This window comes from Fistularia commersonii, chromosome 3, assembly GCF_037954325.1.
Source record: "Fistularia commersonii isolate RoL2024-O1a breed Wild chromosome 3, RoL_Fcom_v1.0, whole genome shotgun sequence".
NCBI lineage: Eukaryota > Metazoa > Chordata > Actinopteri > Syngnathiformes > Fistulariidae > Fistularia > Fistularia commersonii.
Genome location: NC_141286.1, coordinates 10,094,965 through 10,120,353, shown reverse-complemented (window position 1 = coordinate 10,120,353; position 25,389 = coordinate 10,094,965). Strand labels below are relative to the sequence as shown.

General features: G+C 44.8%; 2 protein-coding genes and 1 non-coding gene across 4 annotated transcripts in view; 1 reads left to right on the top strand and 2 right to left on the bottom strand.

The window, feature by feature from the left end:
* Window positions 1-6: 6 nt before the first annotated feature.
* Window positions 7-16,216, bottom strand: nox4 (NADPH oxidase 4). The gene is made up of 18 exons (XM_086143606.1): window positions 16,087-16,216; window positions 15,618-15,713; window positions 13,153-13,263; window positions 12,622-12,706; window positions 11,195-11,292; window positions 10,723-10,750; window positions 10,557-10,629; window positions 9,612-9,692; window positions 8,226-8,394; window positions 7,140-7,304; window positions 6,984-7,046; window positions 5,335-5,395; window positions 4,307-4,388; window positions 3,380-3,499; window positions 3,176-3,284; window positions 2,998-3,066; window positions 1,013-1,113; window positions 7-934 (listed from the first exon to the last, which is right to left on the bottom strand). The coding sequence occupies exons 1-18, from the start codon at window positions 16,135-16,137 to the stop codon at window positions 814-816; spliced, it is 1,683 nt and encodes a 560-aa protein (XP_085999732.1). The 5' UTR covers window positions 16,138-16,216; the 3' UTR covers window positions 7-813.
* Window positions 2,196-2,267, bottom strand: trnad-guc (transfer RNA aspartic acid (anticodon GUC)). Its single transcript has one exon. It is a non-coding gene; the product is annotated as a tRNA-Asp (tRNA).
* Window positions 16,217-23,671: 7,455 nt separating the features above from the next.
* naalad2 (N-acetylated alpha-linked acidic dipeptidase 2) overlaps window positions 23,672-25,389 on the top strand; it is a 9,016-nt gene continuing 7,298 nt past the window's right edge. For both annotated transcript variants that reach the window (XM_086143605.1, XM_086143604.1), the window contains exons 1-3: window positions 23,672-23,790; window positions 24,111-24,222; window positions 25,108-25,294. In XM_086143605.1, coding sequence (XP_085999731.1) covers window positions 23,709-23,790; window positions 24,111-24,222; window positions 25,108-25,294 — 381 coding nt within the window. In that variant the 5' untranslated portion in view covers window positions 23,672-23,708. The remainder of the gene's footprint in view (window positions 23,791-24,110; window positions 24,223-25,107; window positions 25,295-25,389) is intronic.

Genomic DNA, 25,389 nt, shown 5'->3' with positions numbered 1-25,389 from the left:
GATGATTCCGAATGTGGAGGACGGCGAATGGTTGAATGTCTCTGTGCGTGATTGACAGGTAAAACCCCGCCTCTCATTCCAAATAAACCAGACAACCATGCAGGCGGGGTATTTTACAAAATGAATGAATGAAAGTCCCTGATGGATAAATCCACCATATATTTACATATACAGACTGGCAAATCCATCAGTATCTCCGTCTTTCTGGAAATGGAGGCAATGGTGGAGGACAAACTTCTCCCACGCATGGAATAACTTTAGAAAATATAAATAAATGAATGAATTTTATACATACATATATGTGTGTATACATATATATATACATATATATGTATATATAAACATTAGTTTGTAACTTGCATGGACCAGTCCTTGGATGCACCCTGTTGGTAACACTCGTCCAGCACCAGTCCCCCGGAAGACCCCATCGCTCCCATTGTTACGTAATAAAGTAGTCCCCTTGTGTTTCTGTCTCTGTGGAGTTCCGTGTCAGGAAGCACGTCCGCGAACAAAGGAGGTGAATCACGACAGGGGAGAAAAATCCAGCGGCAACCACGGGAAAGAAAGAGGGCCTTGTGAGTTGTGGGGGTGGGACGGAGGAGGTTCTTCTTCTGAGGGCGGATCAGGGCCGACGTCGGCTCTAAGCTTTTTCACAAGAGCTTTCACGTCTGGCTGCCACGGCGATCCATCCCCGTCCGGCCGTCGGGATGCTAACCACCTGCTTCTGGTTCCAAAAGTCCAAAGATATGATGAAATAAAAGAAGTTTGTCCGATATTTGCGTCCACCTGTTCTCGTTTGACCCTGATGGAACATCAGCTGAAGGATTCCTTGTTGAATTCAAAGGTGGTTCCTGGGCAGCGTGCCGAGTTACACAGTCTGTGGAGGGTCCTGGAGATGCCTTTGGGTCCACAGCAGAACACTCCCACCCGCTTACTGGGAACACACACGGTAACATGATAACACGGTAACATCCACAGCGTTCCACTCCGACACTTTTCCGATTGTACTCACTGCCGATTGGTCCGTCCGATCTCCTCCAGCAGCTGTTTCCACCTGGGCCGACCCGCCAGCAGACGCGATGCCAGCGGGCCGTACTTCTCCTCGCACATAGTCTTTGGGAGGGGGGGGGCAACAAAAAACATCAAATTTCCACGGAAACACGTCCAACATCCAGTCCCCTAGGATGTCACCCGAATAATCCCTCCACAAACTCAAGGATCCTGCAGCGGGATCATAACCTGAACCCACTGAGAACATCTCACCCCGGTGTTTTACCAGGGATTCCAGGATGAGCTTCCAAAAAACTGCTCCTCAGACACAGCCCCTCCATACATGTCCCACTCTGCTCTCTTCATCCGCGACTAAACTTGTTGTTCCCTGTCAAAACCCATCTCTTTGAGATCGCCTGCCCTCTGTCATCTGGATTCCATCAGTCGTAAATATTTTTAATCCATTCACCTTTATAAAAGGTAACCTCAGGCTTAATAAGGCATCCACAGATGAAATGCATTGTTGTTACTGCTATTATTATTATTATTGTTATTATTATTATTATTAGCAGCATTATTATTAGCAGTATTATTATTTGCGTTATTAACAACAACAGTGACAGTAATAATAATGATGATAATAACAACAATAATAATAAAAATGATGATGATAACGACGACAATATGACGATATTGATGTATAATGACAATAATGATGATGATGATGATGAAAATAAAGATAATAATATTAACAATAAGAAAAATTCGATAATTAGATTCTTTTAATGTCATTTATGCTAGCATAAGTCATATACATGTAAACACATCTGAAGAACGCCTAATGATTTAACACTGAGGGTTTCAATAGAGGACAATGCTGACCTCTCGTGGTCAAATAATGTCATGACCTGAGTTGGAGACAGAAAAAAGTTCGGTTATTCACCGAATTCACAAATCCGCTGAGAGATTCTAACCTTAAATCTAAAAGCTGATGAACTTTCAACCAAACGATCGGAACTTTTCTCCCATGAGAGACGGAGCGAGAACGAGAAGTGCGCTTATGAAAGAAGGGGGAGGAAGGAGAGTAGTCGTATGTTGAGCCTCTTTGATGGGTGAAAAAAAGAAGCGAATAGTAGTCAAAATACAAATGGGGGGACGACAGAAAAATAGTAAAATAAAGGAAGAAACATGGAAAAAGTTACTCACTCCCCGTCGGGGAATCGAACCCCGGTCTCCCGCGTGACAGGCGGGGATACTTACCACTATACTAACGAGGAGATGTTAGCCAACGCCAAATACTAAGTATATAAAACTGCTTAAACAAATCAATTGGTGAGTTTTCTCACCAATTCTTATTTTAATAATATAAATAATACATATTATTTGTAGTTTTATTTAAAATTTGATTTCCGATTTTCTTCACCGTCCCAAGGCTTTACTCGTAAAAACATCCAGACCCTCGACATTTGAATTTGCAAAAACTTTGTACGGCGAGGCAGGAAATTGATATCCGGACCGAACTGGAGATGATGGAGGTTTTTATTATTATCATAATTTTGATTATTATTATTTATTAACGGACTGGACCTGGTTGGTTCAGTGTTGCAGAACAGGGAAGGGGCGTGGTGTCAGAGGAAATACCGCTCCCTGGTGGACGTGTATTTAGTAAACTCCTTTGGGCTGTGTAAAGCTTTACAATTAGTCATTTACAAATTATTACAATAATATTCGTTAAGCCAAATCTCTAAAGCCTAGATGCATACTGATGTCATGAGAGCAGGAGTCCATAAGCAGAGCAATGTGTCCTCAAACAAACAACATTATGTGCACAGACAGCTCAAGATGGAGAGGTACAGGTAAATAACGTGCATTGCAAATAAGTGAATAACATGATTGTAGAGAAATGGATAATAACTTCACATCTATGTGTGTGTATGCTTCTGTGCATCAGTCTGTGTCCAGATGTGTGCGTGTGTGTGTGTGTGTGTGTGTGTGTGTGTGACCCACCTGCAGACTGTCCTTCTGACTGACATAGAGTCTCAGGTTAAAGTAGTCTGGTCTATTCTCCTGCCATAACTAAATGACCAACACAGACGTGGGGAAAAATCGTCAAACATGAATCAATATTTGCGATTATAAGCACTTTATTGATTGGATCTGACACGGCAGAGAGACGCATCCGAACCTTGTGGTGCAGGGCGCACAGCAGGTCTGCAAACCAGTAGAAGGAATGGAGCTCCCGGCAAACCCACACGAAGTACAGCCGCTGCAGCCTGAAGCTTCTCCAGCCATCGCTGGAAGCAGAGCAGGGAGAGGTAACACACACACACACACACACACACACCTGCTGAAATCATGAATGTTTTGTTTTGCATGTGCACACACTCACAGCAGAGCGTGCAGCACGCAAGCGAAGGGCGTCACCCCGATCCCACCAGCGACGCAGAGGCTGACGTCGTAGTTGAACACCTCCTCGGAGGGACTGCCGAACGGGCCGTCCACATAAAGCCTGAGCACACAGGGAAACGTTCGGAAGTGTGTGTGTTTGTGTGTTTGTGTGTGTGTGTGTGTGTGAGTGTGTGAGATAGAGACGGACCAGATAGTCAGCATTCACACACCCACAGAACAAGATAATCGCCATTGGTAGCTCAATCGCCACCATTTTTACTGATTCCCTGATTTCTCTACTGATACATCCATCCACTCTCTTTTCCTGAGCAATTTAGGTTATCCAATCAACCTTCTGGATGTTTTATGGACTGTGGGAGGAAATGGGAGGAAACCCTGGGGAACATGGAGACTCCACACAGAAAGGCCCCCTGTGGGAATCCTACAAGGGGCCTTCTCGCTTCTCACGCCATCATGTCGCTGTTGCCGAACTTATGACGTGTGTTTTGTTTCGTAAAATCAGAAAGTGAGACAAGTTGAATTGGAATTGTAAAACCCTCTTTTTCAGGTGTACAATTTGAGGAAGTATTTATATGCAGCAGTTGCAGGAACCGTTAGGTTGATATAACGTTTGTCCACAAGAGGGCGCTGTTGCTCACCTCGGAGGCAGAAGATCAGCAGGAGGCAGTTTTTATCTTTCCTTCACTTGTCACGAAACAAACTCATCCCTTGCGACCTCACACTTCCCACTCTATCTTTTCCCATCTGTCTCTCTCACACACTCACAGCAGGAAGCGCATGGGGGAAGGGAGGGGTTGGGGTCAGAGGTCAAGGGGGTCAAACCCTCCAACCCCGCTCTGCGATTTTTGTAGCTTCGTGAGAAATCACGTCGGCCGCTTCTTCCACACTGATAGCCTGGGTGACATACTTGGGGTATCTCCTCTGCTGCACCACAGGCAGGATCTCCAGGTCCGCCTTCGGCTCCGGGAGCAGCAGCTGTGTGAGTCGCTCTGAGAAGTCAGAGAAGGAGATGCACATTACTCCAGCCGCTTATGATTAAGCATGTAAGACCAGTGGAGATGCATCCAAATATTCCGGGTCCATCGTTTCCCATGTTGTCACGCCGGATTGAGGGGCCAGTACAAACAAACACACCTCTGCCCCAACCCGCTCCCACTCCCAACCCCACCCACCACCTTCCTGTTTGCCCAAACGTGCAGCGTTTTGTACAGTAGCGGCTGGATATTAACTTTGTTTTTTTTTTCTTTTTCTCATCACGACTTCCCCCAGGCCATGACTTCCTGTCAACCCCTATCCCACCCACCCGCCCCCATCAGACACACAGCCTCAAACGACCAGAAACCACGTGACGATTCATATTTATTCATGTGACCGGATCATGGTGCCGTGGGCTGGGAGGGGGAGGCAACGCTGGACATTTTTCACAAATAAGTAAATATCTGTGGCATAAGAAACAAACGGTTTCCGCCTTGGACGGCAAGGAGATTCTAATAAAGCAGGGTGGAGGCTCTCCTTGCTGCATCAGCCGGCCTGGTCCTGGTGCTGAGTCCAGCCTGGAAAAGGAGCTCACACACTTTGCTCGGGCAGGGGCGAGGAAAAGACAATCGGAACACTGGAAAGGCAATTAAGATGACACAGGTGTGTGCGTGTGTGTGTGTGTGTGTCCAGGAAGATAATAACACAGACACACGCTAGCCTCCAGGTGAAATGGTGAAATGGTGCACGCAAACACACACACACACACACACACAGACACACACACACACACACACACACACGTGTATGCTCCTGAAATAAAAGAAAGAGAAAAAAGAAAATATCCATCCTCATAACTTGTCTAGGGAACAGAAAGAATGCGTGTGTGTGTGTGTGTGTAACATCCGCCATCTGTGTGTGTGTGTGTGTGTGTGTGTGTGTGTGTGTGTGTGAACCCACCAGTCCAGTCTCCCACGACTCGGAGATGGATGCCAAAAGTTTCCTTGTTCTCTGTGGGACACTGCGAGGAGTTAGAAAGCAGACAGTGAGTCACAAAATTGCTTTCACACGTACATGCACGCACGAATGCACACACACACAAACACACACACACACACAAACACACACACACACACACACACACACACACACACTACTGTGCATCGATGTATGTGCTCTACATTTGAGACCTCAGTAAATTACAACATACACAAAGGGCATCCACACAAATACATTACATAGCACTGGCTCTTTTCATTAAGTCTGAAACTCTCTCACACACACACACAAACACACACGCATGCAAGCACGCACACACACATACAGAGTCACGGACACACACGCGCAGCCTTCCTGTTGGCAGACGGCGTTGCTAGCCTCGGGGGTCTGTCTGTTCTCTGTCAAAGTGATTCTCTGCCCTCCTCTACAAGCTCGGCAGCGCGCAGGCAGAGCTTCCTAACCAAGGTCTTAGCCTTGGTTTCACGCTCGACAAAATCATGTGCACTCTCTCCATTCACGCACGCTCACGCACACTCATGCACGGCTGACATCTTTGTGAAATGAGTTTAGGGAGTATGAGTGCCTGACCCTGGAAAGTCCTGCAAAGTCCTCGAAAAGTGCTTGGACTTTATCTGATCCCCTGATGAGCTGAATGAATTCAGCAACGGGCATGTTTGTGTGCACGTGGTTAGGTATGTGCGTGCATGTGAGTAAGTGAGTTTCTGTGAATATTTGTCGATCTTAGGATGTGTGCATGAGTGTAGTTGTGTATGTGCATAGGTATCTGTGCGTGTGAATGTTTGAGAGTATGTGTGTGTTTGCATGTGTCTATGTGAGTAGTTGTCTGTGTGTGTGCAGGCATGTATGTATGCATATGTCTACACATGCATGTGTCAAGGTGTGTGTGTGTGTGTGTGTGTGTGTGTGTGTACATGTGTGCTTGTGTATGTTTGCAGATATGTGTGCATTTGCCAAGGTGTTTGTGTGTAGTTGTGCGTGTAGGTGCACAAGCATGTGTGTAGGGGGTCTGTGTGTGCAAATGTGTATAGATGTGTCTGCATGTGTAGTTGTGTGTGCATGTATGTAGATGTCCATGTATGTATGTGTGTGCTTACATATATGTAGGTGTCTGTGTGCATATCTTGGTGTGTGCATTTCAGTGAGTTTGCATGCATATAGGTGTGTGTGTGTGTGTGTGTGTGTGTGTCTGTGTGTGTGTGTGTGTGTGTGTGTGTGTGTGTTTTTAGTTTTATGTGCATAGGTGTGTATCCGTGGGTGTGCATTTGCGTGTCTCGACATTCTCTGTCTGCCGTTGTCTATCAGACAATCTGGCCTGAATCTGAAAACACTAATAAACAAGGGGGGGATTGAACATCGCCTTAAAGATCCAACTGTCAATCAAGCAAGCAGGAAGAGGGGCGGGTCCTGGACTGAGACAAAGAACACCCCCCACACACACATACACACACACAAAAACACTCGGGGGGCCAGAGGGAAGTTTTCAGGGAACTACAGAAACACATGTTTTGTGCGCAAAGATCCATACGTCGGCGTGTTTGCGTGGCGTCAGTGGGCAGGAATGCGAGGCGCAGCGTGACATGAGCTCTTACCGCTGTGAGTGTGAAGGGGTGGTTCTCGAACGACGAGACCCGGGGACAGTTGAGAACAATGTACTGGGGGAGGGAAGGAGAAGAGGGAGGGAGAGATGAACCCTTTAACCCTTTTTTTTAATGTTCCAGTTGAATTGGGGAAAATGGCGGCCTTACCTGCCCCGGACGGGCCTTGAAGCTCCTCTTCAGCATCCTCAGCTCGACCACGTCGCAGGGGTGCCTAATCACCGTCACCACAGTGACAGGGTCGCTGCTACGCAGGTAGCGGTAAAGGCGCTCGGCACAGTAGAGGCAAAGAGGGCCAGACACCCAGAGCCATGTCTGTCGGAATACACACACACACACACACACACTGATGACCAGGATTTGCAGAAGAGATTTCATTGAGAATACCAGGTGTGGTTTGTTTGTGAAGGCGATCTGGGCGATGCAGGGGGAATTCTTAAAATCGCATTCAACCACTGTTGCAGTCTCAAAGTCTCTGAATGTAACATCCAATCAGAGCGAAGCACCGCTCAATGGGGAACCGCCCCTTTTTGGAGCAATTTTAAGTTCTGTACTCTGGTCATTATAGATGATTTCACTCTTGAATAATCTTAGCTGTACCTTCCTTGTAGCTTATGTAGCTAGAGCAAACATCATCGTGTTTATCTAACCAATTGTCTCGTCGCCTATTAATTAACTTATTTCACAGGTCACTTTAGTCATCATTGCAAAAGTGGATCATTTTGTCAGGAGCCACCACTAGAGAAAATTCCCCAGCTTTTCTTGCATCTCGCTCCAACAGCGGCGCCACCTAATCTCAGCCCATTTTCGTTGCTTCTTGACAAAATCAACTGGAGGTCCGACTGTACACAACTGGTTTCAATCACAGCCTCACTGAATCAGACCGAGCTTGAGGATGAGATCCAAGACAATAAATGCTAAAATTGTGTGTGTGGCGCTCTGTCCTGGCAGATACCTGCAGCAGACTAATTGCTGGCAGCTCCAGTACAGCCTGAGAACCACCGTGGGTTTAAGGGGGATTTTATGGAACCAGCTTGTGGCTTAACGACCATGTGCAAACACATAATCACACACACACACACACACACACACACACACACACACACGCACTCTCAGGCAGGAGGAAGTGGGCGTGAATGCAAGCCTTGAAGGGGAAAAATGGAGGATGCCAGCCCCTCCCTGTGAGCCCGACACTACCGACACACACCATCACTTCCCATTCCCACACACACACACCTGGGGGGAGTGTGCCTGGAAGCGAGCCGCCTCCCCGCACACATGATGGCCATCGTCCCCGCCGCTGCGCTGCTCCGGATCCTCCCCCCGCCACTCGGTGCCGCTCTGATTGGCAGCGAGGCAGCCGGGCGGGTGGGCCTCCACGTTAGTCTGGTACTTGAGCACTCCGCTGTTTGATATCAGTGAAACCAGACAAAGATTGAAAAGCGAAAACACAAATGAACGTGAGAATACATTGCCTGCAGATGTACCGTATTTTTCGGACTATAAATCGCAGTTTTTTTCATAGTTTGGCCGGGGGTGCGACTTATACTCTGGAGCAACTTATGTGTGAAATTATTGAGCTCTCTTGCTCTGATGTGTGTGTGTCTGCGTGTGTGTCTTTCATATATCAGCAATCGTCACACACACACACACGTCAACCAATCAAAATTCAGCGGGGGCCGGTCATAGCAGAAGTGCGTTGTGAAAAAAAAATGCTACCTGCTACTTCTGTACCTATGAAAATTGATCATTTCAACATTTGTGCTAAATTATAAAAACAACTGAGAAGGGCTGAACAAAAATGGCACCGAAAAGAAAATCATAATCTGCAGGTTACAAACTGGAAGTAGTGAAATATGCAGCCGAAAACGGCAATCGAGCAGCAGAAAGAAAATCTGAAGTTAGAGAGAAACATGTAAGGGACTGGCAAAAAGCGGAGGTTACTTTTACTGAAATGAAGAAATCTAAAAAAAGCTAATTGCGGGCTAAAAGCTAGCTGGCCACGGCTAGAGGTACGAGTTCACACACGGGTGCTTGAACAACGTGCTGCCAGGAGAGGTTTGTCAACAGTACAGTTGCGTCTGCCAAGGAGATGAATATAAATGAGTTTGCGGGAGGACCTTCCTGGTGTTACCGCTTCATGCAACGCGATCGCCTCTATATCAGGGCAGTTCGTTGTTTATGCATCATATAGGCTATAACAGGCTACACTTATTTAGCCTGTTGTTCTCTATTCTATTTTCATTTTAAATTGCCTTTCACTATGAAATGTCTATTCTTGGTGTTGGATTTTATCAAATAAATTTCCCCCAAAATGCGACTTATACTCCAGTGCGACTTATATGTGATTTTTTTCGTTCTTTAATATGCATGGTGGAACTTATAATCCAGAGCGACGAATAGTCAGAAAAATACAGTAAGTGATTTAAAGGCAACCCGTCCAGAATGAGCTCCTCAGGTGTAAATAATCAGTGAATGTTGTATCAACAGCGGCGAAAAATCATCACAAAAACATCGCATAATGCAAGATTTTCTTTGCACCCTCAGCGCACGTGTGATAATTGGAGTGACTGACACACACACACACACACATACACACACATACATTGCAATGGCGCCTACCCGACCATGTGCACCAGGAGGATGATGTAGAACACGATGAAGAGGTTATGCGTGTACCAGAAGATCTCGTAGTTGGCTATTCTGCAGGGGGAAAAAAAAAAAAAAGGCCAATCAGAGTTGCACATCAAACGCGGGGCGATCAAAGGGAGGAGAGAGAAAGAGAGAGAGAACAACAAAAGAAGAAAGCGGGTTCAGAGTTTGTTCATGACCAGACAAACAGACTCCCAGCTCAAAGGCTGAGTAAGCAGGACATCAGAGGTCAATATTAGAGGGTCATTACACACACACACACACACACACACACATGCACCAGCTAGTCGTCGCCCTCTGCAGTGTGACCCCCCCCCTTTAGTCATCTGTCTCCTTCTTTTACCCTTTTTCTAAAAAGGTCACTCCTGGGTGCCCAAGGTGTGGAACTGCCCGGTGGGGACAGAGTCATGCGGGTCGTAGTGCGGCACCGGCTCAAGCAAGGCCACGACACCGCCTCACATAAACAAACAAACTCGTAATAAATCCTAATGAACAAACACATCAGTGCAATGTCAGCAGCTTTCAGAAACTAGACTGGTTGTGTGTGTGTGTGTGTATGCGTGTGTTCCTCTGAATTGCGTCAGCCATCGTCCCACAATGGAGACCACTGAAGCTCCAAATCCGAGGTCTTAAGTGGGCTGGAAATTCCTCCGGAGCCTCTGTTCAATCACCACAGACAGCAAGAGGAGTGTACAGGCGGCTCATTCACAGGGACACACACACACTTCACACACACACACACACAGTGGGTGACCCACTATGACCTGAGTAATGACAGAGCTGAGAGCGGAACACTTAGCAGAGATTGGCCGTGTAAGAGAGCGGTTGTTAGCAGCTCACTTATCGTCTCTACCTCCGTTACCGTCTGGGATAAACGCATGCGCGTGCACGCGCACACATGTCCGTCTCACTCACCGCACGCAGTAGGAGGAGGAGGTGAATATCAGGAAGAGGATGAGCACCAAGAGTAGGCCAGTGACGCCGGGGACTGAGGGGGGAAACACACAGGGTTCAGCCCTGTAAAATGATAACACAACTATAACACACACACATATATACACTCGAGGAAGTGAGGTCTTACTTGTGGTCAAAATGATCAGCTTGGGGTCCTGGGAAGACAACCACAATTAATAAGATACTCCGTGCTTGTGGTTCTACAGCCGCAGCGGCACTTTGCAGCACTTCTACCCAAGTACAATTTAGCAGTATTTCTTGTTATTACATCAGTACTGAGTATTTTTGCAGCTGCGTCCGTGTTCCAGGTAGTAGTCACGCCCAAGAGAATGAAGAAGAAAACAATTTGAATGTGTGTGTTTTTTTCAGTTGAAGGAGGGATTCGCATGATTTTTTAACAGCTTGAGCCACAGCGGCGATAATCTTTCCACGCCGCAGCCTTTGGATGTTGGTAGCTTTTTGGTGCGTGTTCCAAAGCTCTGAGTCAGAAAAATTTGTATTTCCCACTAGTATTTCACCACCTGGGGTCAGGTCCAACTTGATGCTGCTACAGAAAATGGATCAGCTCCTTGCACGCTCCACACACAACCACTGCTCACCTCGCCCTTGTAGCGTGCCAGGTTGAGGGCAGGGAAATCCTCGGAGTAGCGTCCGCTGAAGTTGATGATGTTGACCAAGTGGGCAGAAACGTGGATCACTGGACGGGAAGAATGGAACAACACTGGGAAAGCCAGCACGTGCTTTTTAACAGCTCACGGGCATACTGGCATACTCCTCTGGTTCTCTCTCTCACACACACACACACACACACACACACACACACACACACACACACACACATACACGCATACACACACACGCATTTAATTGTGAAGGTCAGAATTAACTGGCACTGGACACTCAGACAAACATTTCTTTGTCTATTCAGCACAAAGTCAGCAAAACATCCTCCTGACTCACTCCCTCCTCCTCTCTCTTTCTGGGTCTCTCTCTCTCTCTCTCACACACACACACACATACACACACACACACACACACACACACAAACACACACACACACAAACCTCCCTGACATCATACGCTAACCATGCAGCTGTTCGACAGCTGATGGAATTAGAGGGCGTAATCATAAGCCACAAGGGGCTTCTTTTTTTTCTTTCTCACTCTCTTTCTCTCTCTCTCTCTCTCTCTCTCTCTCTCACAAACACATACACACACACACAAACACACACACACACACCTCCCTTGCCTCGCTCTCTTTCTTCTCTCAGTCCATTATGTCTCTCTCTCTCTCTGCCTTCATGCTTTCATTGTCATTTGCCTCAGAACTTAGGAACTCCAAGATTAGTTGAACAGAGGAAGTTGTCCTGAGGGGAGGTGTGGAAGAGCGCGTGTGTATGCGTGTGTGTGTGCGTCCATGTATGTGTGTGTGTGTGCGCATGCATGCCTGCATTTGCATGTGTCGGTGTGCCACTGATGTGACAGAGGACTTCCAGATGACATTGCGATCCTGCAGCAGATACTGCAGCGTGGAGTCACGTGATCACAACCGCCATTTCTGTTTTCCCAAATATCCCATGATATTCACTGACATGAAGTACTGACGCGAGGGTTCCCCATGATCCGAGCTTCATGTGACAAGAAATCCCCCAGACAGAGCCATGGAACTGCTGAAGGTGATTTATTCACTAGCCAACACCGGGGTAAGAGGCGGAGCGTAATATGGACGGGTCAGCTGTCAAACAAAGTACCACAACTGGAGACCGTCCACACTGTGTACACTCTGAGATCCTGACCAATCAGGGAGAGGATCCCAGTTGGGGAGCTCTAGCGAAGGATTGTTTTGGAGGGAAGAGGAGAAATATAAAGAAAAACAGAGCGGAAGCAGCAGTCCACAGCGCAGAGGAATAAACAGGGGCTTCCATGATGTCAGACCACACACACACACACACACACACACACACACACACAGACAGACGAAATTCAGACTTAGGAGCTGTCAATCAAGCGGGTTTTTGTATCTCACCAGAAAAGACACAGATGGCGACTCCACAGGCCACGTGGAAAGTCTTGCTCTTGTCTAACAGTCGCCGCGTCTTTCTGCTCGACACCTGCGGCGGTATGTGTTAGTGTGCGTGTGTGTGTGTGTGTGTGTATGTGTGTGTATTGTGAGACAGAAATCAGTATTTGACGCTACTACAAGTCATCACTTTTGCAATAGTTTTGATCATCTTACTAGTTCAGCATGACAAATATTATCGCTAAATAAATATAAACAATAATTTATAGGGCATCTCAAAATACATTCAAATAAGATAAAATAAAATCATATAGAACATATAGAACAAAATTGTATCAAATAAAATGAGGCTTAAATGAAGTCATATCAAATACTGTTTAATAAAATCAAATTTTATCCAATACAATTTCATAAAAGTCAATTAAATTCAATTAAATTAAATATTTTGAAAAACGCCACGCTACTGTCTTATCATGATGTATATATGCTATCCTACTAGTCTGAACTCTGACCTCCTCTGACCCCCCTTCCTCGTACCGTGTGCGTCCCACGGATGAAGGTGAGCAGCGAACGGCACATTGGCAGCAGCACCAGGCTGCAGTTCAGGTTCAGCACTGACGCAGACGCCCTGCTGATGCACAGACCCAGCTGCGGAGCGCACACACACACACACACACACACACACACACACACACACACACACAAGGTTAGGCCAGCTGTTGGAGGTCTGTCAGATGCAGACACCTGCTTGAGCTTTTGAACATCAACACGAGCCATTCATTCATTCATTTCACAGTTCTGAGAGGGTGAATACTTGTAGTTATCTATAAGCGACCGACCGGCCAATTGCAAATTAACAGCTGGAACAGGCTCCAGTCTGCCACGACCCCGAGTGGAGGTATAGATGATGAATGAATGAATTCTAGTGTATTCCTGAGGGAAGGGTTGCTCTGTTTTGATGGATCATGCTGAAAAGACACCGTGGTGAAAATCTGTACACGTTACCTGAAGTGATACTGGAGAAGGGGTGGGGGGGGGTATAATCCAGTTGTCCTAAATGCAACCCCCCAACGTACACACACACACACACACACACACACACACACAAAGTATTGGTAATTAGGGCCGGTTCATGCAGATACCCTGCGGGTCACCAGCCAGGAAGCCTTGAGGAGCGCCACAGGTGCCATCCACCCCGATTAGACCCCCCCCCAGGGCAACACATGGGGGGGGGGTTACCCAGCTCGGCTTTTCAGCCGGAGCCCGCCCTGCAGATCCAAAATCGAGGGCAAGGTAGCTGGCCGAGCGGATTATCGCAGAGGAACAGATGGAACAGCGTAGCACGAGACAGAAAAGAAAAGAAAAGAAAAGAAATACTGGAGAGGAAAACAGAAAAAGCTGAGGGGGGAAATGTGTGCATACAAGCCCGGGTTATTACAAGCTAACTTCAGAAGTCTGACAATGCTCCATTAAAGGAGAGCTTCGCACATATACACACACACACACACACACACACACACACGCGCACACAACCATGCAGACACTTGACACAGCCCTTCATACAAAAGCAGCTGACGGCAAAACCTCAAGTTGGAGATCTGATATCTTGCTTTCTGTTCATCCTTGCTCAGAACACACACACACACACACACGCACATATACACATTCATGCGCGTACATGTGTACACCCACACACACAAACACATACAGGTTAATGAGATAACACACTTTTTTGATGTTAAGCTTGAATTCATTCTAGCGGCAATCCCTCACTACTGTGAGTGTAAACACACATACATAGACATACACACACACACACACACATGCGCGCGCGCACACACACACACACACACACACACATACAGGCTGAAGTCTGAGCCCCCTGTGGATGCCGGCGGCATGCCCATGCCTGCCCCTATCGGCCCTGAACATCCCGCCGCGCTGGCAGCTCACGAATATCCTCGCTATCCTGCCCCTTTTTCCACCTTCTCCTCTATGTCTCGCCGAGGATTCAGGTTCGTGGCGCTCCTGATCACCTCGAACCCAGGCGTCCTTCAGGAAAAACCCGGAAAGCCCGCGGACCAATAGTCAATGAACACAACGTTGGCCACTTCCCTCTCAAGAGGATGCTTAACGATCGTAAAGAGTTTGTAAAAAAAACTTTTTTTTTCACTGGCAAGGGGAATATATGAGAGCTGGCCGTGCAACAACACACAGACTCACGTGCACACGCATGTGTGGATGTGTGTGCGTGGGCTGAACACAAACACATACACACACATTACGATAACCTGTGACAACAATTAGAACACTCACATGGTCCGGTAGCAGCTATTAAATTCCTACCTCTGCATGTGTGTGTGTGTTTGTACCCATGCTAGCACGCGCCATTACTTGCTGTTAGCACACATTAGCTAGGCTACCAGCAAAATAGCCGCCAATCACTGTTTAAGCGCTGAATAGACACATGGATCCTTCGCACGTGGCAGAACCGGAGCCCAAACATTGGAGTTGATAAAAGGTCGACGGTCTTCACCATTTGAAGAACAGGTTTCTAGGAGCTCGCTCATCCTCACACACACACACACACACACACACACACTGAGATCAAGAGGGAAGGGGACGAAGTGGCGGCGCCTGCACATACAGTAACAGTACAGTACGGTAACAATTCGCCACATACGCTTCAGTTTTGATTTCCCAGGTCGCCCTGCACGTGACCCACCACCGGGTGGCGTTCCAGCACATGACGCCCCTTTGACTGCTAAGAGGTGGGAAGGTCGCCCGCTGGCAGGTGCACTTTGTTTTTTTAACAAGAAACAAACAAAACTGGCTGTTCTAGACCCCTTCCAGTAGTATCCAGATGTAACTGTTAGCCCCGCCCACTCCGCATCACATGAGTGGGCGACATCATTTGACCTCAGGTTATACAGTATGATTATCATCAGCGGGCATGTGTGTGTGTGTGTGTGTGTGTGTGTGTGTGTGTGTGTGTGTGATACCCCAAGCATCTTGTAGAGGTAGTGGTACTGCAGTCCAGTGGAGTAGAGAAGGAAGGTCTTGACGAACAGCCAGGTGTTTGCCCCGAGCCACAGCATCTACACACACACACACACACACACACACACACACACACACACACACACACACACACACACAAAAAAAAAAAACACACACAGACATGATATTTGATAACATACTAAACAGTCATCGCAAACACAAATTACGTTTTTGTCCTTAAAAGGCGTGCTCAGCGTGAAACCATCTCAGGTAACTAAACGTCAATCAAATCTCTCAAAATCTCGCGAGATTTCCCCCCAACATAAAGAACAGCCTCAGAGTCGTTATGGATGGATTTTTGTTCGAGGCGGCGGGGACTGACGGAAACCGTTCGGAGGCGTTGGAAAAGTTTTTTTTGTTTGTTTGTTTTTTTAATTTCATTTTTTAATTCTGTGTAAAAAGGCATCTCACCAGCACCAGGTGTTTCCCTCCCTCGTTAGCGAACCAGCTCCGAGCCGTCATGATGCCTCCGCGGCCGCCCGGACCTTCCGCCGCTGCACCGGTGCGACTGAGAGGGGGAGAGTTGGCGGCTCTGCCTCGGCTTGTGTGTGTGTGTGTGTGTGTGTGTGTGTGTGTGTGTGTGTGTGTGTGTGTGTGTGTGTGTGTGTGTGTGTGTGAGAGAGAGAGAGAGAGAGAGCGAGAGAGAGAGAGAGAGAGAGATACTGAGACTGTGTGTGTGCGTGCATGCGCACGATCTACTTACCGGCCGGTGTCTGTTCTGTTCTGCCCCCCAACTCTTTCTCTCTCACACACACACTCACACATTAACGCGCGGACATACATCCGGAACACTCTACACACCTCGCTGTCGTTTGATTGACAACCGGTGTGTGTGTGTGTGTGTGTGTGTGTGTGTGTGTGTGTGTGTGTGTGTGTGTGTGTTGGGCGAGTGAAATTAACTTTCTGACAACTTTCAGAGAACCGATAAAAGACATGATGATATGCGTCGCTGCGCCGCTTGGCCGCTAGAGGGCGCAGTCGGACAATTTTCTTCCGTCGCAGAGCGGTCGCGAACGCAACATGCGGTGATTTGCAAGTTCAGCGCAATAATATATACCACATACAAGTCAAATCAATAAATACTTCATCCCCTTGTGATATTGTAAGTTCTCCCACTTAAAAATCATGGTGGGCGCATTTTTTTTATTGTTGGTGCATTTCCAGTGTTGGAGACCACCCCCCCCCCCCAAAAAAAAAAAAAATCAGAAATCGCATTGTATGATTTTTGTTTTTTTTCAATTTATTTGTATATTACAGAGTCAAATAAGTATTTGATGCCTTGAGTCAAACAATTTTAAGATTTGGTATAGAAGCCCCCCTCCGTGGGCTGCCACCTTATTATGGTGGGGGGATTTGCGTGCCCAAGCGATCCTAGAAGATTCTGGTCCACTATCCAGCGGCTCGGGTTCGGGAAGTCGTGCTCTGTCAACAGTAAAGTGGGAGCAGGGCGCTGCTTATCTCAACTCGAGACGTTTTAGATCGGTGGCAGGAATACTTCAGAGACCTCCTCAACCCAATTGAAACACCTTCCAATGAGGAAGCAGACCCAGGGGACTCTGGGGTGGAAACAAGTAGTTCTGGGGCTGAAGCAGTCAAAAAGCTCTTCAGTAGCGGGGCCAAGGGGTGGATGAGGTCCGCCCTGAGTTCCTCAAGGCTCTAGATACTGAAGGGCTGTCCTGACTGACATGCCTCCGCTGCATTCCATGGATGTCGGGGACAGTACTGCTGGACTCACAGCCCGGGGTGGGGACCCCCCTCTTTAAAAAGGGGGATCAGGGTGTCATCTACAAGGGGAATCACACTCCTCAGCCTCCCTGCTAAGGTCTATTCAGCAGTGCTTGAGAAGAGGGTCCACCAGGTCCTTGAACCTTGGGGGGAGCATTGTGGTTTTCGTCCTGGTCATGGAACAGTGGACCAGCTCTATAGCCTTGGCAGGGTCTTTGAGGGGACATGCAAGTTTGCCCAACCAGTCTACACGTGTTTTGTAAATCTGGAGAAGGCATTCAACTGTGTCCCGTGGGCGATCCTGTAGGGGCTGCTCCGGGAGTATGGGTAACTAAACCCCGTCATATTTGCCATTCAGTCTCTGTATGGTCAGTGTCGGAGCTTGGTCCGCGTTGCTGGTTGTAAGTCAGACAAATTTCCAGTGAGAATTGGACTCCGCCAGGGCTGTCCTTTGTCACTGATTCTGTTCATAAGTTTATGTTCATAACTTATCCAGTTCCTCGATGATAAAAGTCTATCATTGGTAATGAGGGAAGCCGCAGATGACGGTCGAAAAGCTTTGAAAATATTACGGGATCATTACACCAGCCAGGGTAAGCCCAGAGTTATTTCGCTGTACAACAAACTGCTCTCTCAAGAAGGAGCCCGACGAAACAATAACAGATTACATTATCATAGCAGAAAAGGCAGCAACCGCTCTGAGAAACACAAAGCAGGTGATAAGTGATGAGCTGATGATCGCCATGGTTCTTCATCATTCACGTGACACAGAGCAGTGAAGAAATTACATTTATTCAGTTCAAGAGTAAACTAAGAAGTTATGAAGAGACCGAAAAGTTTGACAACAAACCCAACACAGAAAATGTAATGAATGTGGATATGTCAACGGTGACCTGCTATGGATGTGGAAACCGTGGCCATATGGTAAAAGCTTGTCACCAAAAATCAGTGCCAAAATGGTGCAGCTACCACAGAAGCACAACCCACACTGAGACTTGCAGAAGAAAATCCAACCCCGAAGAAGACTCAGTCAAACAAAACACAGACATCCAAGACAAAGAAGAAGATGAACACACTTTTGCATTCAAGGTCAATCAAAACATCCCTCCGGAAAACATCAGAGAGAATGGACTGATGGTAGACTGTGGGGCTACTTTACACATCATAACACACAAAAGACAAATTCACAAGATTTGATAAGTTTTTTAACCCAAACAAACATTACATGGAGCTAGCAGACGGGACCAGAAGGAACAACGTGGTCTTAAAAAGAGGTGATGCAGAAGTGTTACTCCAAGACATTGAAGGAAAGCCTGTCCCGGTAACCTTAAGGGGAGCCTTATTCATCCCAACATATCCTCAGGACATCATATCAGTAAAGGCACAGCTGATGGAGCCAGCGTGATATTCAAAGAAGGAGAGAACAGACTCATAACCAAAGAAGGAACAGTTTTCAGCACCGAGGAACAGGACAGACTTTATTACATAAGAACAGTAAATTATCAAAAACTGTATGATGATAGAGTAAATGACATGATGTCCAGGGATAAAGTAAGCTTAACTCGTGATGTCAAAATATGGCATGAGATTATGGGACATTTCAATGTAAAAGATCTATTAAAGTTACCAAACTTAGTCAGGGGTATGAAGATCAAAGGTTAGACCAAGGTAGACTAACGTATGCACAGAGGGAAAATTCACTAATAGCAGAAAAGAGACAAGCTGATGCAAAAGGTGATTCACCCCTAAAAATGGTACACACAAGACTTATCAGGTCCTATTGAACCAGATGGTCAAGACGGGCATAAGTATGTAATTTCAATCACAGAAAATTTTTCAGGGGCAGTATTCGTCTACAGGACTGTCTCAGAAAATTAGAATATTGTGATAAAGTTCTTCATCTTCTGTAATGCAATTAAAAAACAAAAATTACTTTTTCAGGATTTTCTCATATTTTGAGATAGGTTTTCTGAGTTTTCTTAAGATGTAAGCCATAATCATCAATATAAAATAATAAAATACTTGCAATATTTCAGTTGATTAGTAATGAATCCAGAATGTATGACAGAAACTGATTCTAAATTAAATTATCATTCATATTAAAATATTTCTAAAATGAATATGTATTTCAAGGACAAGCAAATCAAATTCCTCATAAGCTTAATCCTGAGGTAGGAGGCATTATTTGATACATTTCAAACAGTATTTAGTCTTCATTTAATCAATAGAATACATCACAAATATACAATATGTTAAGAATTTTTATGTATTATATTAATAACGGATTCTTTCCGTAAATATTCATGAAAATTAAGTTCACTCTTTCATTTAAATGACGTAAATAATATAATGTGGATGTCTTAAATGGATTCTTTATTTAGAATTGTCATTCCATATAATTGTTAAAAATCCAAATTAAATGGTGTTGCTTATTAGACATCAATCAATCAATATAGAACAGGATGTAGGCTATCATCAGTAATGTGTTGGGTTCTTTTCAATAACACATACTTTTTGTTATGAGATACGTATCATTGTTATATATATTATACATTATTATTATAAAAGATACAATTTTTTAAGGTGAGTGTTTCGATGTGGGAAAATAACACCTTTCACTCCTAGGAAAATAGCCATTCATGTCCCACAAGCTTTGTGCCTATAGCGCCATCTAGTGGCGAGAAGGAGAAATGCAGCTTGGTGACTCAGCTGGTGTACGGAGGCCGTGAAGGGACCAACTGGCCAAAAATACGATTATTATTCTTAATTACGATTATTATTCTCGTCCTGCACTCTGTGTCACCTGGCAGGGTTTCGCCTGGACAGGTCACCTGTCAATCACAGAGATCACAATCAAAAGATTGTCAGATTACAATCAAAAATCCATGTAAGGAGTAACTAAAATAATGTCTATGTATATACACAAATACACACAAATATTAAACAAATTTTTCCAAAATAATGTTAGTTTTTACATCTTTCATGTTCTGAAGTCCATTTATAGAGGTGCTGTATTGATACATTTACTGTATAAAGACTGTGAAGTTTGGTTTGCTGTTAGTCAATTTTCTTTTCGGAATGTGAAATTTTCCCAAAAGTAAAACAAGTTGTATTAAAGTTGTGTCCTTTTCCTTCGTGCAGTCTTCATAGAAAAGAAAAAAATTGTGTGTACAAGCAAAATAAAATATAAAATAAATAGATTATTGTTTGATTCCACAGAAATCACAAGAGTCATCAGTATCAATGTTGAATCTTTGTTGTTTGTTTGTTTTTTGCTGGAAATGTTTTGTGTGTGATTTTGTAAGATACTTCATTGATGTTATTGTTTGGAAAAAATGTATTACTAATATTATATTTTATATTTATATTTCATTCCAATGTAAATCATAATAGGGAGAAGACCAAAAAAACTTTAGCTGTAGGAGCAAAGCATTTCTAATGTATTCATTTGAACATTTGTCCTTTTTAACATCAACCCTTACCGCAAAAATATTGTTTGGTATTGACATATGACGCTCTGCTGTAGAGCCAATAAGTAGTTGCATATTCTTTTGGTTTAACTGCAATACCAAATTTGGCAATAAATTCTTCATATAATAACAATTGACTATTAGTCTTCATGAGCTGTGAAACTAGAATGACACTGTTGTCGAAACAGCTTTTATTATATCACGATTTCATTTTATACTGAATACTCCTGTGTGTGAAAAGTTATTTGTACAACATCTTCCATGCCAGCAGAGCCCGCTTGTGAAAATTTCCTAATTTCACAGGTAATTTATCAGGATTAATCCGGATTAATCAGGATTATTTGGATTAATCCTCCTAATGAATTAAAAATGAATTAAGGGAAAGTATTCTAAATATTGTCTTCTTTATTAACCATTTCACTTTAAAGATATTATTTAATGAGTCTCCAAACCCCCATTTTGTGTCATATGACATTAAACCTTTTTTCTAAGACATATATTTTTTTGGATACTATATTCGACAGGGATACATAATCAGCTAACTATATTCCTTCCACTTTAGACAGTAGAACCCGGCCATTCAATGAGAGAACCCTCATGAACCATATATTCCATTTTTTGTAATTTGTCCAATTATAGGATCAGAGTTTAGGTTGTTATGGGATTGTTCATTTTTATTAGACCGTCTCTAGACCATCAACAGGAATACCATTTATCTCTAATCGGTTGCATTTTTTAAATGGGACTAATACCAACTTATTTCAATTCATTTTTAGTCCCGATACTTTTGAAAACATTTCTATGCATTTCTTTTCAACCTCATGTGTATTGGATAAATAATATGGTATCATCTGCAAGTTGAGATCATCCCTCCACCACTATGCCATTAAATAATCTTTTTGATCTGTATAGAAATAATTTGAATGACAAGAATAAACAAAAAAGGGACTAAGTGGACATCCTTGTCTTATGGCACGGTTAATGTTAAATCTAGGGGTTGCACCATGAGCCAGTCCAATAGAGCTGGAGCAATGAATCTTTATAAAGCTCCAAAACCAAAACTGTGTATAGTTTTGAACATAAATTGACGATTTAGCAAGTCGAACACTTCATTAAAATGCACAAATAAAACTGTCGTCCAGTACATATTCGTTATAATCAATTGTATCCTAAACCAAACAAATGATATTCCTTTTATTATTCTGGGCTTTTAATGTCTTCTAATCTTTTGACCCACAGGGTTCTACGACTGCAACCCCTTCACATTTGTTGATTTCACAACTGACAGAAAAACCCAAATTCAAGCCTGAGATTCGCGGATGGAAAAAGCCTTTAAACATAAAAAAAAAAAAAAAAAGTAGCTTTCTCAGCTAGCGCATACAGCGCAGCCAACAATAACTTTTGGAGCAAAAAAATAAAATAATTCAAGACAGAAAGGTGCTAAATGTTGAAATCACAATTGCACCCCCACATTCCTGAGGGTCAGAGCCTCTTCCCCACTTCACGCTCGAACCCACTGCATGAAAGAGTTGACCTCCTCTTGACACAGCTGCGCACAGCAAAGCGGGGGGAGGGGCGGGGCGAAGGGATTGGACTTGATCCGTGGGCCTTTACGGCTTGTGGTTCTCCAGGGTGCACGCCGGATCGAAAAATCTGGTCCCGCTGAGTTCGTTTCACTGTTGCATTTGTGTGGCTATGTGTGTGTGAGTGTGTGTGGTTGCTTTCACAAAACAAAGAAAATTATAAATAATTGAAAATCACATATTCTGGCTATTAAATGGTCAAAACTAACAAACTAGAGGGAATGAAGATAAGCAGGTCTTTGTTCATTTTTGAGTTACATGTAAAAAAAAAATGTGGTGCTTTTAAATGGTTTTAATCATTTCTGGAAATAAATTTAATTATACTGTCCTCTTCCTCTCCCCCTACCCCCAACCAAAAATTTTTTTTTAACTCTTATTAAATATTACATTAAATTTAATACCTTTTGCAAATCAATTGGATTTAAGAGGAGACACCTTCTGATGTCTTTATTTTGGAAATGGGGAGCCGAGATGGTGAGAAAAAGTGCTTTGTTACCCCGACACTAAATACTTCCGGTGTGGACCGCATCCACCCCCGACGGTCTGTTCACACTCCCACCCGCCGGCCGAGTGTGGAATGTAAAACATCACGACTAAAGATTTCATTCTAGCCAACTGCCATTTCACTCCTGAACAACTGACGGGAGCCAATGACCAGGACAATTCGATGCATTTTATTGTTCCCTTTTTTCTATCCGGTGCTGCAACCAACTGCTAAAGTGACTTAAATGTTATTTAACCATCTGCATCCCATTTACGTTTTAGTTTACACATTCAAATTTTAACATGTCAATCTACACTTTCTCAACTTGCATGTTGTGTGAACATGACTGTTAACATTTACATTTGCACGCCTTCCTTCAGCCTGCGCATCCTGCTAATACTGTTTACATTCGAAATAGTGCATTTATTATCGATTTATTGCACCTGCCTGGATTCACTGTGGATTGCAAATTAAGAATTTCGCTGTACAGGTTTCCAGACTGTACATATGACAATTATGTCCACGGAAACTTCCAGAGTTTCCCTGGCTATTCCCCAGAAAATCTCAACCTTCAGCCCTCCCCCACTCTTTTCCCACCCCCTGCCCTCCCCTTCCTCTTCCTGCCCCTCCCGTTCCAACCCACTGTGTCCTCTCTGTCCCTGCACGGACCCTCTGTCTTGTCAGTGCACAGCCCGACGTGCAGGGGTAGAAGGGTGGGTGGGTCGGTGATAAGTTGAATAAATAAATAAATACAGAAAAAGTCAGACTATCATGCAGGTGGAGGGCAGGTTTGCTCGGGGGCTGTGGGGGACCGTGTTCCTGGTGGCCTCATTCCTGCTGGGCTTCATCATCGGTGAGCAAAGAAGCGACACAACGTGTGTGTGTGTATGTTTTATTGTGTTTATGTGTATGGGTGTAGATTATTAACAAAACTAATCATGCAGTTGAGGCAGTAGCTCAGATGATTCCTGAGGTATTTCATCTCTGAAGTGCAGCTCTGATCTGTTTCTGCAGATTTTTTCTTGTTTGTTTTCCTCGCTTTAACACGTCTTTGCAAACTTCGGTTGTGGCCCGCTCAGAGGAGGTCAACACATAACTCCTCTGACCGAGGCTCTACCGGGAAAACTAAAAGCATCTGAGATTTCAGCAAAGTCAAACTGGCCCGGTCGACAGGCTGGTTCGCGAAACCCAAACATCCAAACGATCCCGACGCCACCGGCTCCAGGCGGTACCTGAGGGAGTTTCTGGACGAGATGCGGCCGGACAACATCAGGCAGCACCTCTGGTAATCCCCATGGCAACCCACACCACCGGGGTTTGGGCGACCAAACTGAACTTGTCTTTCTTTTTCAATTCACAATCGAGTAGAGTCAAATGTTGACATGTAGGCTTATGAACCCTTAACAGTGGCGATGACAAGCTGTCAATCACTGTCACTCCCCAGCAGGATTGCACGATTGTCCCTCCCGATATTTGGAAGTCAAGTGGAGTTGGGAAATAAATATGCAAATATGACAGGACACTGCAGATCCTGCCATGTCTTTGCTAACAAGTTTGAGCTAATGCTAACTGAAGATACCATGCAGTGGGAAAAAGATCAATAATATGAATAATTTTTTCAAACAAAAGACAATAGCAGTGCTTTTAGCCGCTATGATGCAAGGGGCGGTGTAGTTAGCAAAGCAGCTATCCCAGGGATACTTAATGAGGATACTTAAAAAAATACAAAGTCTACATCTTATCTTTTCCTACTGTTTTCTTTTTTAAATGGTTCTATTTCTTAACTTTCAAATTGAAGTAAAAGCTGTAACTTGCAAATTAGGAAAAAAGGATGGGTGATTGTCATCTGTCAGTCTATCTTTAGCTCGCTTGCCCATCAGCTTGTAGGATGGATGGATGAATGGATGGGATAGATTAATTTCTGAGTAGGCTGTTTAGCTACTTAGAACATCAGTGAGCAAGTCAGAGATAGAGGGATGGACGGACAGAGAGGGAGATAGAACAGAATAGAGAAATATTAAAGTAGCACAGGTCAATGGAAAGAGGTCAAAGGTTAGTTTTGTTTGTGCTGACACTGAGAGACTATTTGATTGTAGTTAAATAATTAAGTTGTGATTCTACTGATAGCTATTGTCCCTTCGCCAACTGCTGATGTTCCGCCTCTCTTAAGGAAACTGACGCGGCTCCCCCACCTGGCCGGTACCGAGCAGAACCTGCGGTACGCAGAGCAGATCCGGGCCGAGTGGACGGAATTCGGCTTGGATTCTGTGGAGACGGTGCCCTACGATGTCCTCCTATCCTACCCCAACCAGTCACAGCCCAGCTATATTGCAATCGTCGACCCTCTTGGCCGTGAGGTGTGCCACACACACACACGTGCGCACGCATTTTGTCTTTCAAGAACAGCATTCATTCAGTCCATCGCCATGTATCATATGTTATAAAGAAAACA

What these genes read in the sequence shown, in the direction of transcription:
- nox4 (XM_086143606.1), bottom strand. Translation starts at nt 16,137, where the DNA reads ATGACGGCTCGGAGCTGGTTCGCTAACGAGGGAGGGAAACACCTGGTG. An exon ending in GAGGGAAACACCTGGTGCTG is followed by an intron (nt 15,714 to 16,086) that starts GTGAGATGCCTT and finishes GTGTGTGTGTAG; the next exon opens with ATGCTGTGGCTCGGGGCAAA. An exon ending in TGCGTGCTGCACGCTCTGCT is followed by an intron (nt 3,285 to 3,379) that starts GTGAGTGTGTGC and finishes CTCTGCTTCCAG; the next exon opens with CGATGGCTGGAGAAGCTTCA.